The following is a 16,638-nucleotide window of genomic DNA, read 5'->3' on the forward strand; positions in this document are numbered from 1 at the left end:
CTTGCTTAAAAGGGCTTTAGCAACCTAAGATTTAACTGTCAATTTCTCTTAGTATTTAGTGTTGCACTTTTAAGTTTTTTACAGATTTGAAATATATTTTGGTGTAAAGAGACAGGAACCCATCTTTGTTTTCTCCCCCAACGAATGGCTAGCCAGTTGTCAGCAGCACTATTTACCCTTTACATACATATTTGGAGTATCTCCATCAAAAGCTTAATTTTCAAGTGTCTCTGGAGTCTACTTTTGGGATCTTTATTCTGTTCCAGTGCAGTTTAACCACATGATGGAATACTTTGCAACCACTGAAAGTATCTTTAAAGAATTAATGGACCAACTACAATAAACTCGAAGGCAACCTTGTTATTGAATAAAACAACTCCCATAAGAAAATTAGTTTCCCTAAATTAGCTTTTGAATTCAAGGTCATGTCGAAAATAATACCAAAAAGATTCATGAAATTTCACACACTGATTCTAAAGTTCATTGGAGAAAAGCAGCATGCAAGAATAGCAAAGGAGATTCTACCCAAAAAATGTGGGGAGGGGTCCAACAGTACTATATTAAAAAATTAGAGCTTTTTAGTAGTATCATAATAAAATAGGAATAGAACAAGTGATGAAAAGAATATAATGAAACTCTAGAATCAAAACCCAAATGTAAGGATGTAGTGTGATAAAGGGAGCAGTTCAACTCAATAAAGAAATGGATCATTCTAAAAAGTGGTATGGGAAAAACTAGTTCAACATGTGGCAATAAATTAGAACCTACCCAAACCAAAAGTACAGATGTAACTAAGAAATATGTAAGTGGGAGATTTTTAAGATCTTGGGAAATGAAAGGCCTTCTAAGCACAAAACCAAAGGCAGAGGGCACCTGGGTGGCTCAGTCGATTAAGCGTCCGCCTTCGGCTCAGCTCACGATCTCAGGGCCCCACATCGGGCTCCCTGCTCAGTGGGGAGCCTGCTTCTCCCTCTCCCTTCCCCTCTGCCACTCCCTCTGCTTGCGCTCTCTCTCAAATGAATAAATAAAAATCTTAAAAAAGAAAAAACCCAAAGGCAGAGATCATTACAGAAAAAAAAGACCGATATGTGGGACTATAAATTTTTAACAGCATATACTAGAATACAAACAATGGTCCACCCTGCCTTCCCCTGCAGCCTTCTATAATGTACAGTCTTTAGAAGAGAGGAATGGTCAAAGTCTAGTAGGTCTAAAAGCAGCTTTCCTTTAACTTCATATATTCACACTGACCTTTGAAGCAGCAACTGACGAAAGTTGCCGCTCTGTGGGCTAATTGTCAGATGATGGGACAGGTAATTACACAGGCGAGCTCCCATGTAAGAGAAATTTGGGATAGATGTGGCCTTTCAAAAAGAAAAAAACTTTTTTAGGACACAAATACATTGTTCTTAATGCAAATACTTAACAGCAATGTTCTAAAGAAGAAAACATTTCCTCCCCTAAAACTGACCACACTCTACAAATGTACAAGTCTTTTTTAGTTGTTAGGCATAAAGAAATTAACTCTCCCTCCCAACTTTACACCAAGATCAAGAACAAAGGAAAAATTCTGAGTTCTCCCCATCATTTACCTGAGGTCACCAGAAAGCAAATAGACAAGACCTCTTTATACTAACCAATTTTTGCATAAGACAGGTGCATGTACCCAGTTGCATAGTGCTAATTATGAAAAGAGTATTTGCCAAACGATTGTTCTGTGGTGTTTTTCAGGGACAGACTGGCACAGACTTTGGCATCTAGCAGTCCAGAGCAAGATTCCCAGGCCTGCACTGAGACCTTGGACATCACTCAACCTCCCTGGGCTTCCATCTGATTCCTAAAAGAAGTGATAAATGGTCCCTGGTACAAGAGATTAACACTTAAAGAATACTCCAAACATACTTGGGGTAAAGCAGAAATAAAGATAAGCTATTCCAAAAACTAAGACCATGAAAAAACACTACATATCAAAGATAGTTTGATATAGCCAAAACAGTACTCAGGAAGTTTTAACTTTAATTGTAGTTTTTAAAGAATAGTAGAAAACACAGTTCACTACCTAATATTAGGTAGCATATTAAAAGGTAAAGGGACCTGACCAAGGTTACAAAGATAGTAGCTAACCATAATCTAGATATAACAAATGGCCTGAGGCCTCTCTGACCCTTTGCTGGGTCTACTTACCAGCTGTGGTAACCTTAGCCAAGTCCCTTAACCTCTGTTAAGATATGTATAAAATAAGGGATAAAAGTAGTATCTTCAACCATGGAGGATTAAACGAGTTAATTACATGTCAGGTGTTACCTAGCATGTAGAAAGTACTTCATAATTACTAGGTCTTTTTATTTCTGATTATTTCCTTGCTTGCAAAGACAACAGACTGGTTTCTCCTGAGATCATTCATGGATGTGTATCTGGTACCACAGAAGACTTGAAATTCAAAAATCATCCTTTTCCCATTATGGGCATTGCCTGTTTTCCTTTAGTTTACTTTTAAAATTATCACGCACAACTTAAAGACAAGAAGTTCTACAAAGCTTGTTATTAAAATTTCATACTTCCCCACTATACCTCAACTTCACTCCCATGGACAACCATTTTCAATTCTTTCAGCTGAAAATCAGGTTTCAACCTCTGTATCTCCATGCTTTGTGATTTCCGTTTGGACATTATTTCTTACTAGTTTCCCTCCATGGACAAGGAATATCCAGCTTTCACCTTGCTTACCCTCACTCCTTTCCACTATGCCAATCTTTCCGCCTACCAACATGGTCATACTATGATTTGATTAGTTTTATGTTTCCTTTTACAGCTGGACCATGTAATATATGGATTTCTACTTTCTTGCACAACTTTGTTTTCCCTAGACTTAAATTTTCTCTACTCTGTTCTTTACTTACATCTCATTGATTTACCCCTAAACTCATAAGTTCCCAAGTTTCTTCTTAATACATTCAAACACAGCAATTATGCTCATCTTACCAGGGAATCTTGCCTGGAGCCTTTTGCCCTACTCCAATGAAGCCCGGCTATTGTCTTGGGATCTCCTTTCACTACCATCTAGATAATCCATTTAGCCATTCCTATAAAATTCTGTTTTCTAGTTTTTACATCTTCATCTCTGGCTTAATTTCCTCTTTTTGGTGGAGTACTTCCCTTCAATAACTTCTCAAGAAGGGTTGTAATAAAACTTCAAACCAGATACTCAGTGCAAAAAGATGTAGAGGGTTTAGTTTTTTTGGGGTTTTTTATTTGTGTTTTTGTTTTGTTTTGGGGGGTTTTAATATTTTAAAGCTATCCTTTTAGTGTCATTCCATTCTTGTCCTAGAGTCTTTCAGAGATTCCACACAGTAAATCAGGGTGATTTTCAACTTTCCCCACTGGCTTGGAATTCAAATTGTTTTTTTAGATCTGCCCACCTGCTTTCTAGTCTCTAAGACTGGTACTTTAATCTCTTTCCCTCATGTCAGCCCCTACAGGGTTCTGGCTTCTTAAAATCCCCTTCATTTTTGTAGTGGTATTTGGGGAAGAATCAAAGTTGAATATGTATGTTTAATTGCCATTTTTATAACAGGTCTTCTTTTGTTAGTTGCTAGGAGTAAATCCCCCAATGAAATTTAAGAACTGTTGGTGAATCTGTGTATCACTGACACAGAATATTGATAAATAGGGAGTACATATTTGAAGAACTGGCTTTGAGACCATCACAGAAACTAGTTTGTTACATTACAGCCCTTAAGACTAGAACCAGGCAGCCTACGAAGAGCTGAAACTGAAGAGAAGAGAAATCAGAAAAGCACTAACAATTTCTCCATTTTCTTCTCATATTCCTTTGCAATCCATTTAGAGGCCAAAAGTAGGTATCAGGACAAATGGAGCAATTCTATACTCCTAAAACCTCAAGCATGTCCAGAAACCTGAGAGTTGGACAGGTAATACTGGGGTCCAGTAACTATCCAGAACAAGCTGTGAAAGTAGTCAAATGAAACACTAGGTAGGATGAAAATTACCTACTATCATAATCACCCTTCCACATATTCCAAATTCAAGTTGCTCTTTCAGCAATGACTTAAAGAACACTTAAGTTTCTATTTCTATTTATCTCCTACTGTTTTTGGTCAGTTTCAAACAGTGCCCTTAATCTGTCTTCAAAATCCAGTGTTGTCTATCTCCCCCACTGAAAATAGCATTAATGTGTCACAGACCAATACGCTAGGATCAAACTTAAATTTTCGGTGAACAATCTAGACGGACAGACTTATGGAATTAAGATGTAAATCCTTGGAAATTTAAAATAAACATAAATGTTGACTCAAGACAGTGTTTTATGGTCTAGCTTTTTTTTGGGGGGGGTGCTCCTTTGTGAGGATGAAGGAAGTTCTCCCGTTGATTTTTTTTTTTCCTCCCCTACTCCAAAAGTGCTATATAATTTGATACCGAGGAAAACAGAATTGCACTCTTTCTGTGTACTGTTAATTTCAGATCCTGTAAAAACACATACTTACCTAGCCTCCCTCATAAATGTCCAACATTCCTTCCAACTGCCTGTACAGAGCCTTGAATCTCCAGTCTGGCTCTAGCCCCTAGATCCCCAGCTACAGGAATTTCATACAACAGAGACTTAAAAGCTCCCATGAACCATAAAAAGTTAAGAAGCATGGAGGCCAGTGAACATGAACGTGAAGGAGCAACCACCACCCCTGGGCTTCAGGAAACTATCTGATGATCACCTGCGGCATCAGCCAACCTACCTGTTGATAGATGAGTTCTACAAGTTCTTGCAAAGCATCATCTGTTGTAACCCAGCCATTCAGGGTCTCTGCAAACTGTTCAATTTCAGTTTCAAAACTGCCAGGCTGCTCTGTAAGATGATTCAAAAAATCCTGAACATATTCTGATAGAGTAGGATAATCCTCACAACCATCTTCATAGGATTCCTATAGATGAAAAGTTTTAAAAAAATGTTTTAATCCATGCAACGGGCTAAAATAAACCTGAGGCAGCTTTAAGGTGAGCGGTCTCTAGCACAAATGATTCTTCACATGATAAAATTTATTTTCTTCAATAAAATTAAGCCCACTGAATCATTCTTCCTCGCCCAATGGCCAACGTGTTACATTATAGCAGAAGGACTCCATCTAACTGGGTAGGAAACTGTCTTTTCATTCTGGCAGATTTACAAGACAACCGAGAAAATTTAAACCAATATTTCACTATAATACGGACATCAAAATTTTGATCTATTTATGGGTATAACATCTGAGATCTGCTTCAAAGTGGGAAGGAAGAAGGGGCCAGTGATAATAGAAACAAGAATGGCCACAGGTAGCTAACTGTTGAGGCCATGGGGATTCATTATACCCTTCTCGTACTTTTTTTTTTTTTTTTAAAGATTTTATTTATTCATTTGAGATACAGAGATAGAGAGAGAGAGAAAGCATGAACAGGGAGAGAGGGAGAGGGAGAAGCGGGCTCCTCGCTGAGCCAGGAGCCCAATGTGGGGCTCGATCCCAGGACCCTGGGATCATGACCCGAGCCGAAGTGTCATGCCTAACCATGCCTAACCATCTGAGCCACCCAGGCGCCCCCCTTTTCGTACTCTTAAAGGTATTTGAGAATTTCTGTATTGGGGAGGAAAAAAAGCTAGTAAGACTTGTCATCTGTTAATCCCCAAAGACAGTGAAATATATATAGTTAAGGGACTATAACATTTCCCCATAGTACATTGTGGCAGACTGCTATATCCAGCCTTCTAGCCAACCTTGACTGGAGTAGTTTCCAGCTAATGTTTTACCACTATCACCTTTGGTAGTTCCCAATCTTTTAATTAATGGCTGGAGGCTGAACAGGGGGAGGACTGCAAAAGGTATCAGATTATCAACCCTATACTTGCAATGCCTGGAATACTAACCAAGCATTCTGAAATTTACTTAACAGTTATGATTTAATAATAACTATATTACTGATGAAAGTTACCCTTTTCCAAAGGAGTCAAATGAGAAACCACACGAAAGAATTATGACCATAATATAGAAGCATTTTATGAAGGGGTTAAGTTCTAAAGCCAGTGAGTGCATAAAGAAAAAATAAAATCACACCCAGTCCAAATTCCCCTTAGGAAAGCTCCATGTTAGATGAATACACAATCTTAGTAGAAAGGCTAATCCAACCAGTTGGTCCTACTATTTTTTCAGCTGACCACCACTTAGAGGCCATGTTATGTAGTTTTTATGTATTTCCAGATATTAAAGTGATACTACTTACCATGACAAACTGCATGTGCTATCACAGGCACTAAGGAAATAGAACCAACTGCAGGAAGAGCGGACTCATGTGCCCGTATCATGCTCACAGCGTTTGCTGAGCGGAACAGGTAAACGGACAGATTAAATGTCTAAGCTCAAAACTGAATCCAAATTAAATGACTCCACTCTAAGGGCGCCTGGCTGGGTCAGCTGGTAGTGCAAGGGACTCTTGATCTCAGGGTCTTGAGTTCGACCCCTACACTGGCTACAGAGATTACTTAAAAATAAAAATTTTTTCTTTTTTTTTTTTTAAAGATTTTATTTATCTATTTGACAGAGAGATAGACAGAAGAGCACAAGCAGAGGGAGTGGCAGAGGGAGAGGGAGAAGCAGGCTCTGCACTGAGGGACTCCAGGATCATGACCTAAGCCGAAGGCAGTCACTCAACCAACTGAGCCACTCAGGCGCCCCTATTTTAGAGTCTTTTAAAAAATTTTTATTTTTGGGGCGCCTGGGTGGCTCAGATGGTTAAGCGTCTGCCTTTGGCTCAGGTCATGATCTCAGGGTCCTGGGATCGAGTCCCACATTGGGTTCCCTGCTTGGCGGGGAGTCTGCTTCTCCCTCTGACCCTCCCCCCTCTCATGTGCTCTCTCTCATTCTCTCTCTCTCAAATAAATAAATAAAATCTTAAAAAACAAAAAAAATTAAAAAAAATAAAAGACTCTAAAATAAATTAACATTGACGAAATTCAAATTTATTCATCATAAACATTACAGCTATGTGACAGAGAATTAAATGAGTTAATGAGTAAATGCCCCTGGACCAGTGAAGAGCACACAGTAAGGCATTAAGTCAGCAAATCTTTACATTTCTGAGAAAATACTAAAACATATTCCAATGCCATAGCTGTGTTCTCATACCTAAAGGATCATATCTAAAAGCATCTAAAAATAAAAAGCTATGCTTCTTGGTATGTAGGATGATACTCTGATTAATGAGCTAATAGCCACCAATTGCCTGTAAAATATGGGACAGTCCCTTTAAGAGCTCTGCAAGGCTGCCTCAATCCCAAAAAACTCTGAAGCAAGCATTACTGTTCCCTGTGCACAGATGGAAGAAATGAGCACAGAGCAGTTAAGTCACTTTGGTTATTCATTCAAAACCCTTCACTGAGTGCCTGCTAAGTGCCAAATACTGTTCCAGGTGCTGGGGGTACGGTCTTGGCATGAATAAAGGAAACAAAGTCCCCCTCCAGTGGAGCTTATCTTCCATCACAGAAGACATCATTCAGATCTTAGAATATACTATGAAAAAAAAAAATGGGCTGAAACTAATGTAACACTGTATATTAACTATACTGGAATTAAAATTTTTAAAAATAAGAACAGAGGGACGCCTGGGTGGCTTAGTTAAGCGTCTGCCTTCAGCTCAGGTCATGATCTAAGGGTCTTGGGATCGAGCCCTACATTGGGCTTTCTGCTCAGCAGCAGAGTCCACTTCTCTCTCTGATCTCTCCCTCTGTGATCTCTCTCGCTTTCTGTCAAATAACTAAAATCTTAAAAAAAAAAAAAGGAAAAAATGGGAAGAATTCTGAAGAATTAACATCTAATCTGAGAAAAAAGAAAAAAATAAAACCAAAAAACCCAGTCCTACAAATACCTAAGGAGAGAGAGTCTATATATAGTAGGCTCAAGAAGCACGTAGGCCCCAAGGATAGGTGCTTACCTGACACCTTTGAGAAAGAAAAGCCAGAACACAGAAACTGAAGATGGGGCAATAGTTAACATTATCAATGAAGCAGATGGGGAAACTGTGTAGGGTCTTGGGAACAACAGGGAGACTGCCTCAAAAGCCAGTGGAAAAACCATCGGGCAAAGGCATAGAAGCTGGGGTATGAACAAGGAAGGACCATGTACCAACTTAAGTAATTTGTAAAGTCACACAGCTAGTTAGAAGAACTGAGCACAGAACAAACCCTGTACTTCTAACCTCTATGCTATACTCCAAGTAACTGACAAAGGCTTATAACCCAACCTTGACATATGTACGAAAAAAATCCATCTAACAATCTATCAACAAAGAACTGGTTAAATATACCAACTTATATCCACATAATGGATCATATAGTCACCTGACAAGATATATTTATATCAATACAGAAATCACCAATATGTTAAAATGAAAAGAACACAGAACCATTATTCTAGTACAGTTTAATTTTAAGAGATTTATAGACTATGAAAAGCTCTGGAAAGATAGACAAGGGATAAACAGTAGTTAGCCCTGGAGTAAATAAATGCTCATATTATGAATAATGACCATTTTTTATAAAATTGTGAAACCAGTTAAGCATTATAAATGTATACATTAAATAGTTTAATATTAGCCAGGTACATATGTGAGTTTCACAATTAAAAATTAGTTTTTGATATATAGTTTTACAGACTTGTAGTGTCCCTATTAAGAGAAAAGAAGGAACCCTACAGGTCCCAACTGAAGGTATTAATGTCTGATTTCTATCAAATGTCATCCACTGTGGCAAAAATGCAGTCTGGAACACTGATTTGTAGTCTTTTCAATAAGACCAATTCTCTTGTAAGAAAATTTGAAGTCTGGGGGTGCCTAGGTGGCTCAGTTGGTTAGGCATGAGACTCTTGATTTTGGCTCAGGTCATTATCTCAGGCTTGTGAGGTAGAGCCCCGTGCTGGGCTCCCTGCTCAGCGGGGAATCTGCTGGAAATTGTCTCTCTCCCTCTGCTCCTCCCTCCGCTCGCATGTGCACATGTGTGCACGCTCTCTAAAATAAATCTTTAAAAAGAAAATCTGAAGTCTGAAAGTAAAAAAGGAAAGCAGAGCTGCTCTAATTGTAAGCATTACAGGGGATTGATCAAGGTGGTGCCTGGCTGGGTCAGTGGAGCAGGTGACTCAATCTCAGGGTCGTGAGTTCAAGCCCTAGGTTGGGTGTAGAGATAACTAAAAATAAACAACGACAGGGAACTGATCAGAGCCTGTTGTTTCAAGCAAAAAAGGAAGCACAGCATACTGTGGACAGACGAGGACTCTAACATGTTTGAGTTATTTCTCTAGTACCAGATTTTTTAGAGTACAAATTTTGTCAGTCTTCAAAGTGGAGTTAGATGGCCTGCAAGCTGAGGAATATTTAAAGTTTTATGTATTTTTCTTAGAATTCTGACAAGATATTAGGGAGGGACATCAGATAGAAAACATACTTTTCATGGAAGATACTCTGAATGCGTTGCTAGAGATCTAAAGCAGCAGGAATAAAAGGAAACTAATCTGACACTTAGATGGTGGAATAATCAAGACTACTTTAGTTAACTGGATTGAAGGGGGCAAGAGTGTGAAAGAAATGTGAGTCAACACACCGTTTTTTTAGCCTGAGTAGCTAGTTAGAATATAAAAAAAAAGTTTGCAGAAGATAAATTCTTTTTTATACTTGAGTTTCAATGGGAGATCCTCATGAACAAGTCAAAACAAATGGAAACACAAGCCAGGAGCTCAGAGGGAGAATCAGATTTCAGGTATCAGTAGACAGGCAATGGTCAGATTCTAGGTGATAGGATCACCAAGGCAGGTAATAAAATGGAAAAAAGAGAACCTCAGGGACTACAATCTGAGAGAAGGAATGATCTGCAAGTTGCAAGGATGAAGAACCGCCACAGTGCCCAAAGGAAAAAGGAGAGGTGCTCATAGAAGAAGCAAATGCTACAGAATAATTTTACACGTTGAAACCTGAAAGAACAATGGTTGCAGTCCTGGAAGTGAAAGACTATGCACAGAGAGGAAAAAATTAAAATTAGTATCTTAACTATTCAGTTCTTATAAAAAGAAACTTCTAAAAGACTGAAAAGGTACCCTTGGCCCCTAGCACAGGACCTGACACACTGGAACTTGTTACACTGCATAGATCATACTGTGGTCAAAGTCTACTAGGATAGGGATTGAGAGAACAATAGATTTTCAGACCCAAAGAGCACCAGTAAAGGTCACAAAAAGTAGTATCAATTCAATTAGGGGGATCAGTCAGCGGAGGTTTGAACAGTGAGAAGTAAATACTAACCGTGAATACTTTTACATTTTGGAGAACATCACTATTGAAAGGCAGAACACAAACAGGCAGTAACTTGAGGGGAATGTTCTTAGAAAAAAGCTGGGAGAGACGGGGGAGGGGGACAGAGAGAGAGAGAGAGAGTGTGTGTGTGAGTGTGTGTGGTGGGGGGATTTTGGTCTCTTAATAAATGCCTTTTTTTTTTTAAAGATTTTATTTGTTCATTTGACAGAGAGAGAGCACAAGCAGGGGGAGCAGCAGAGGGAGAAGCAGGCTCCCCACAGAGCAGGGAGCCCAATATAGGGCTCGATCCCAGGACTCTGGGATCATGACCCGGGCTGAAGGCAGACACTTAACCAACCGAGCCACCCAGTCGCCCCTTAATAAATGCTTTATGAATTCCTATGGAGAATTTTTGGTTCTTGTTGGTGAGCTGTGATTAAATATTCAAGATGTAATGGTTTATCATCAGAGAAGAAGCAATGGGCAGGAGTAGATAGATACAGCAACTCCCTGGTAAGAAGGCACGGAAAGCAAGAAATTCTAGCAGTGGGATTACAGGAAGGACTCTAAGATAAAAGGGTTCAGAATTTTGGAAGGGTTAAGAAAGCACAACAAAAGACTATCATAAAGGCTTTTTAGAAAAAAGCATGAAATCTTGGGGTGCCTGGGTGGCGCAGTTAGTTAAGCAGCCAACCCTTAGTTTCAGCTCGGGTCATCATCTCTAGGTGGTGAGATCGAGCCCTGTGTTGAGCTCTGCCCTCAGTGCGGAGTCTGCTTGGGACTCTCTCTCCCTCTCCCTTTGCCCCTCCACCCCGTACTCCTTCTCACTCGCTCTCAAACCTTAAAAAAAAAAAAAAAAGCATGAACTCTTGTGAAGAGATCCAACTCAAAGATACCCAGATTTTCTTATAAATATAAAAGCAGACTCAAGGCATTTCTGTCCATTTTGTTCACTGCTGTATTTCCAGTGGTAATTGTCCAACTTCCTGTTGAATGAGTGAGTGAATATAGCTAACTCTGGATTATGGCTACTACAAAGAGAAGTCTCCCTCACAACAAGACCTTATCCTAAGAGTCAAGGGAAAAACGAGGATATTGCTATTCTGTGACTAAGTAGATAGAGAAAAATGCTTAGCATTGACAAAGGGTAAAAGGGTAAATGAATAAGACTAGACAGTGCACGAGGGCAGAGGTAGCAAGCTTGAATGACTATAGAATCAAGGTGGAATACAAACAAATGAGACAAGCCAGTGAGCAATTAGAGCTCACACACATTCCATCTAAGGGGGCTGCGTCCATTCAGCTCCAGACAATCTTTGCTCTATTAAAGTTAACAGTCCGGGGGCGCCTGGGTGGCTTAGCTGGTTAAGCATCTGACTTGATTTCAGCTCAGGTCATGATCTCAGGGTGGTGAGACTGAGCCCTGCCTCGGGCTCCATGCTCAGCTCAGAGTGAGCTTGAGATTCTCTCTCCCTCTTCCTGTGTCCCTCCCCTGACTCGGGCTCCCGTTCTTTCTCAGTAAATAAGTAAATAAAGTAATAGTCTGGCACAAACACATATTAGGATTTCAAGAGAAACCAGAAAATTCAGATTTGCAATATCTATTTAAGTGTTGGTAGCTTATTAAAAGGTGCCCCTCCCCCCCAAAAAAGATACACATGAGTCATGGGCTCCCAGTATGCAATCTGCTCTGGCGGACTGAACAAAGAAGCAGCTGATCTAACAGAGGATATCAAGGAATGCCTAACAGAGGACAGTGGCTCAAAGTAAGTGAACATGGCTCAATACACTGCTCTGTAGCCCAGGAGTCACTTGAACTATGTAGAACTATGTAAACTAGTTTAGTACAGACTCGGAAAAAAAAAATTTGCATCCCTCCTATCATAAAATGGCCCAGGTAAATAGGGAGACAAAGAGAAAAGTTTTGTGGCTATTTGAAAGTAAGTACTCTTTACTATTTTATCCAACTACTCACAGCTCTCTAATCATTCCTTTCCTGAGCCAAATACAACTTTTTGGCAAGAACCCAAGCTGTTCTCACTTCTACTTTACATGACTGACAGCCCCTTTCACCCCAAATCAACTGCTCTTCCTGCTTGCCTATACTTTCTCCTTCCCAGCCCCAAAGCTTTTTCCTGGGCAGTCTAAGATGCATGGAGTTTCTGAAACATAAAATACAGCTTTTCCATACCTTTCCTTTCAAAAAATGGAAGGAAAGCACTGGCCCCCAGCCCCAAGAAGTAACAAAGTGGGTGTACCACCGTTAGTTAACAGGTAAATATAAATTAAAACCAGAAGTAGATGCCACACACCTACCAAAATGGCTAAACTTAACAGAAAATTCCAAATGCTGACAAGGAAGCAGAGCAACTGGAAATCACACACTACTCAGAATGTACACTGGAACATCTCTTTGGAAAACTATTTGACAGTCTCTCTTAAAGTTGGCTACCAGGGCACTTTGACTCCATTAGGTGTAGAGATATAGAGATCATTTAAAAGTAAAATCTTTGGGGGAGGAGGGGAGGAGAAGAGTTGGCTACCCTATGTCCTTGTGATTCCACTCCTAGGTATGTACCCAACAGAAACAAGGGCAAATAACCATCAAGACATGGATAGACAGACTAGCAGCCCTATTCACAATAGCCTAAAAGTGGAAACTACTCAAGTGTTTATCAAGAGACAAAGCAGAAGAAGAAAAAAAAGACAAATGGGACTGTGGTATAATCACACAGTGGAATGCTAGGAGAGTAAGTCACCTTCAACTATGAGCTACAAGGTGGATTAATTTAGATGTTCAATAAAATTGTGCAAAGATATTCTGTAGGACTCCAATTATATAAACTTTGAAAACAGGCAAAACTTGTTAAGTCAAAATAGTAATTAACCTAGGAGAGCAGTAATGATTATAAGGGGTTGGAAGGAGTTTTCGGGATGCAGATGACATTCCTTTTCTTGATTTGGATGCTGGTTGCCTAAATGTTCACTTCGTGAAACTTTGAGCTAACCTTTATGTACACTATTCCGTGTTAAATGTCAATAAAACTAAGAAATTAGGAAACATAAGACTTCTGCTAAAGTATCATCATTTCTTTAACCCTCTAATGGTTCCTGCCCCACTTATATACAATTAATTGCTATGCATTTACCCAGGACACATTCCTTTCTATATATCCCAGTTGTGCTATTTTCTCCCACTGAAGAAAAATGTGATCAATTTTTTTAAGTTCTTATACTGACAAAGATGAATCTGAAAGTTTAAAAGTTCTTCAGAGCTGTGTAAACACTTTATCAAAACCCTTTAGGGCGCCTGGGTGGCTCAGTTGGTTAAGCGACTGCCTTCGGCTCAGGTCATGATCCTGGAGTCCTGGGATCGAGTCCCGCATCAGGCTCCCTGCTCGGCAGGGAGTCTGCTTTGCCCTCTGACCCTATCCCCTCTCATGTGTTCTGTCTCATTCTCTCTCTCTCAAAATAAATAAATAAAATCTTTAAAAAAAAAAAAAAAACCCTTTATATTTCTTAACAGTAGTTAATTAGAACCAGAAACACTTCTGTTTTAACAGAGCCCAGATGTGTAACATTCAAAAGCCTACCTCAAATTAGTCTGCAGCAAAACCATGGTTTAATTTACCCTAAATTTACCCTAAATGAATATTCAGCTATCTTGCTAAAATCAAATTTTAAGTCAGCTTTGCCAGGCCATTATTCTATAGATTGTCCAATAAGCCTGAACACAAATTTTAGTTTTATATATTGAAAGCGCCCTTAACCATATCCTGTATTAGCCTAAAAATACTCTAAAGATACTGGGAATACAGCAGTGAATAGAGACAAGGTCTACTCTCAATTTACATTCTGATATTTAAAACATGGTAACTACAAAATATATTCCCGAATCAGTTTTGGTTCCTCATGAGTTCAAAGAATTCATAATAAAAGGTTTTTATGTGTAGTAGAAAGCACCAGCATACTGATAATAAAATACAGTAATAACCACATTATCCCAGTAATATTAACTCAGAATTGTGGTAAAAAGGCCTACTTACTGTATAATTAGAAGAATAACCTGATGGGTAAAATTCAGGAGCATTCGCAGACAGTTTAGACATTAACACAGGAGCTACAACCACCTGGGGTTTAGCCATTGCTGACTCCAAGTTCTGCTGTGGGATATTATCCTGTGAACTAGGTGGAGCTCTCAGGGGCCTCGTTTGTTCTGAGAAAGGAAAAATGAGGTGTTAGACGCATTCCTTCCTTTGTATAGCAACTTACTATCTCCTGAAAAACCAAATGAGAAGGGCAGGCTTTTAAGAGTTAAACGAGAACGGTCACGAATTTTAAGGTTAACGCCAGGATTTTTACAGAGAGCCTGCAAAACGGAACAATAGACTTGCTTTAGCTCATTTGTGGCTATACCTGCCTCCTAAATGAAGGCTTGAGGGCTTTCTTTCCTCTTCTCCTAAGGAGTCGATTACAAAGGTGGTTGCTCGCCTGAGGTCTCCCTTTCCAGGGCTGGGAGGGGGAGGCGATTTTTACTTCCTCCCCGGACGGCCGAACTCGGAGACCGCGCACTGGGCCCCTCCCCCAGCCGGGGCGCACAAAGGATTCCTGCAGCCACCTTCCAAACCCGTTCCCGGCCCGTCCCCACCCCGTTAACAACTGGGCCCCTCGGGGAATGCTTTCGGGGAACGGGGGGGGGCGGGGAACAGCGCGCCGACCTCGGCGCGCGCGGAGGGCCGTGGGGAAGCGTTGGCCCAGGAGGACGGGGTCCCCTAGAGCGGCTCCGTACCTGGGAGCGCCCCGGGCCGGGGAGGCCTCTGGGGCCCGGCGGGGACCTCGCACTGGGCCCCTGGCGGCGGGGCCGTCCTGGGCTGGCGCAGCGGCGGCGGCTGCAGGAAGCCCGGGGCTTTGGGCTGCGGCGGCGGCTGGTGCCGCGGCCGCTCAGCAGGCCCCGCTCCGTTCGGGAAACCGCCGCCCTCAGGCCCGCCCCCTCCGCGGCCCAGGCCCCGGCTCCGGCCCCGACCAGCACCTGGGGCCCGATCGAAACCGTCCGACATGCTCCTCCTCCTCCTCCTCCTCCTCCGCCGGGGGCCGCTGCCGCTGCGCTCGGGAGAGGACGCGGGGGAGGCGCCGCGGGCCGGCTCTCACCGCCGCGCTCACTCGGCCCTCATGGAGGAGGAGGGCGGCGGGCCCCTGCTCGGCTCCTCGACGCTTCGGGCGGAGCGGACGGCAGTCGGAGCACCCGCCGAACCCGCCGCTCCAGAGCGCCCGCCCCCCGCGGCTGCCCTCGGCTTTTCGATTCTCCCCAAAACCCGGCTCCCCCGCCTTCGGCGCGGCGGGGGCGAAGGCGGGTCACAGCGGCCCCCCGCGGCCCGGAGGCCCCGGGCGCGCCCGCCGCGTCTGCTCCCGTTCGCGACCGGCTGGGAGCCGCGGCCCATCAGGCCGCCCGGGAAGCGGCGTCCCGGCCGCCTGACAGCCCTGCTTGCTGCGGGGGCCGGGCGGGGGGGTGCACTTCGTTCCCCACGGCCGGGCCGAGGGCAGAGAGGGGCGCTTACCCCAGGCGGGCCCGACCTACGCGGTGGTTCTCAGGAGAGAAGTGCGAGACTGACGGTTGATGCCAGGAAAATAAAAATACGGGGGGAGGGGGCGTGGAGGCAGCGCCAGGGTTCGCGGACGCGCACCTCCGTGGGCGCGCAGGTGTGTTCAGTGACCCTGCGCCGGCCGCCGGAGGACTGGCGGGAGGACTGGTCCGGAAGGAGGGCTCCGGGAGAAGCTCTGCCACCGGCCTCGTCGGCCACGGCGGAGGGAGGGAGGAACACAGTCAAAATGCAGCCCCCTTTCCCGCCCCTTTTGCAATTCACATCAGGTGTTTATCCCACCTTCTGTGCCCAGGCTTCAGTCTTCTCCCTTTTCTCTTCCCGTCCAGAAAGGTTCTGAAAATGCACTACCTTTCAATGAAATTCCCCTCTTTTTCGTCGCCCACCAGTTCTGTCCAATAAAAATACAGTGCGAACACAAATACAAGCTACTTATGTAATTACAAATTTTCTAGAAGCCACGTTAATGAGTAAAGAAACAGGTGCAATTATTTTTAACGATCTATTTTACTTACCTCAATTTCTCCAAAATGGTAGCATTTCAGCATATAACTAACACAAAAGTATTAATGAGATGCTTTTCCTTTTTTGGTACTAGTCAAAATCCACTGTGTATTTTACACCTTCAGCATGTCTCCGTTGGAATTAGGCACATTTCAAGTGCTCAGTAGGCACATGTGGCTAGTGGCTACCGCATTGCACAACAAAGTTCTTGACGTTATCT

General features: G+C 42.3%; 1 protein-coding gene across 3 annotated transcripts in view; it reads right to left on the reverse strand.

The window, feature by feature from the left end:
- LOC118006339 (polyadenylate-binding protein-interacting protein 1) overlaps positions 1–15,890 on the reverse strand; it is a 30,811-nt gene extending 14,921 nt beyond the window's left edge. Inside the window, exons 1-4 of one of the 3 annotated variants that reach the window (XM_034998959.1) lie at positions 15,873–15,890; positions 14,364–14,533; positions 4,752–4,937; positions 1,252–1,364 (exon numbers count right to left, since the gene is read on the reverse strand). In XM_034998959.1, the coding sequence (XP_034854850.1) occupies positions 1,252–1,364; positions 4,752–4,937; positions 14,364–14,462 (398 nt within the window). In that variant the 5' untranslated portion in view covers positions 14,463–14,533; positions 15,873–15,890. Of the gene's footprint in view, positions 1–1,251; positions 1,365–4,751; positions 4,938–14,363; positions 14,534–15,106; positions 15,606–15,872 lie in introns of those variants that run through there. The other 2 variants (XM_034998958.1, XM_034998956.1) reach the window with 2 other exon arrangements.
- Between the last annotated feature and the right edge of the window lie 748 nt (positions 15,891–16,638).

The sequence above is a fragment of the Mirounga leonina genome, unplaced genomic scaffold, assembly GCF_011800145.1.
Source record: "Mirounga leonina isolate KUSES-001 unplaced genomic scaffold, KU_Mleo_1.0 Mir_96, whole genome shotgun sequence".
NCBI lineage: Eukaryota > Metazoa > Chordata > Mammalia > Carnivora > Phocidae > Mirounga > Mirounga leonina.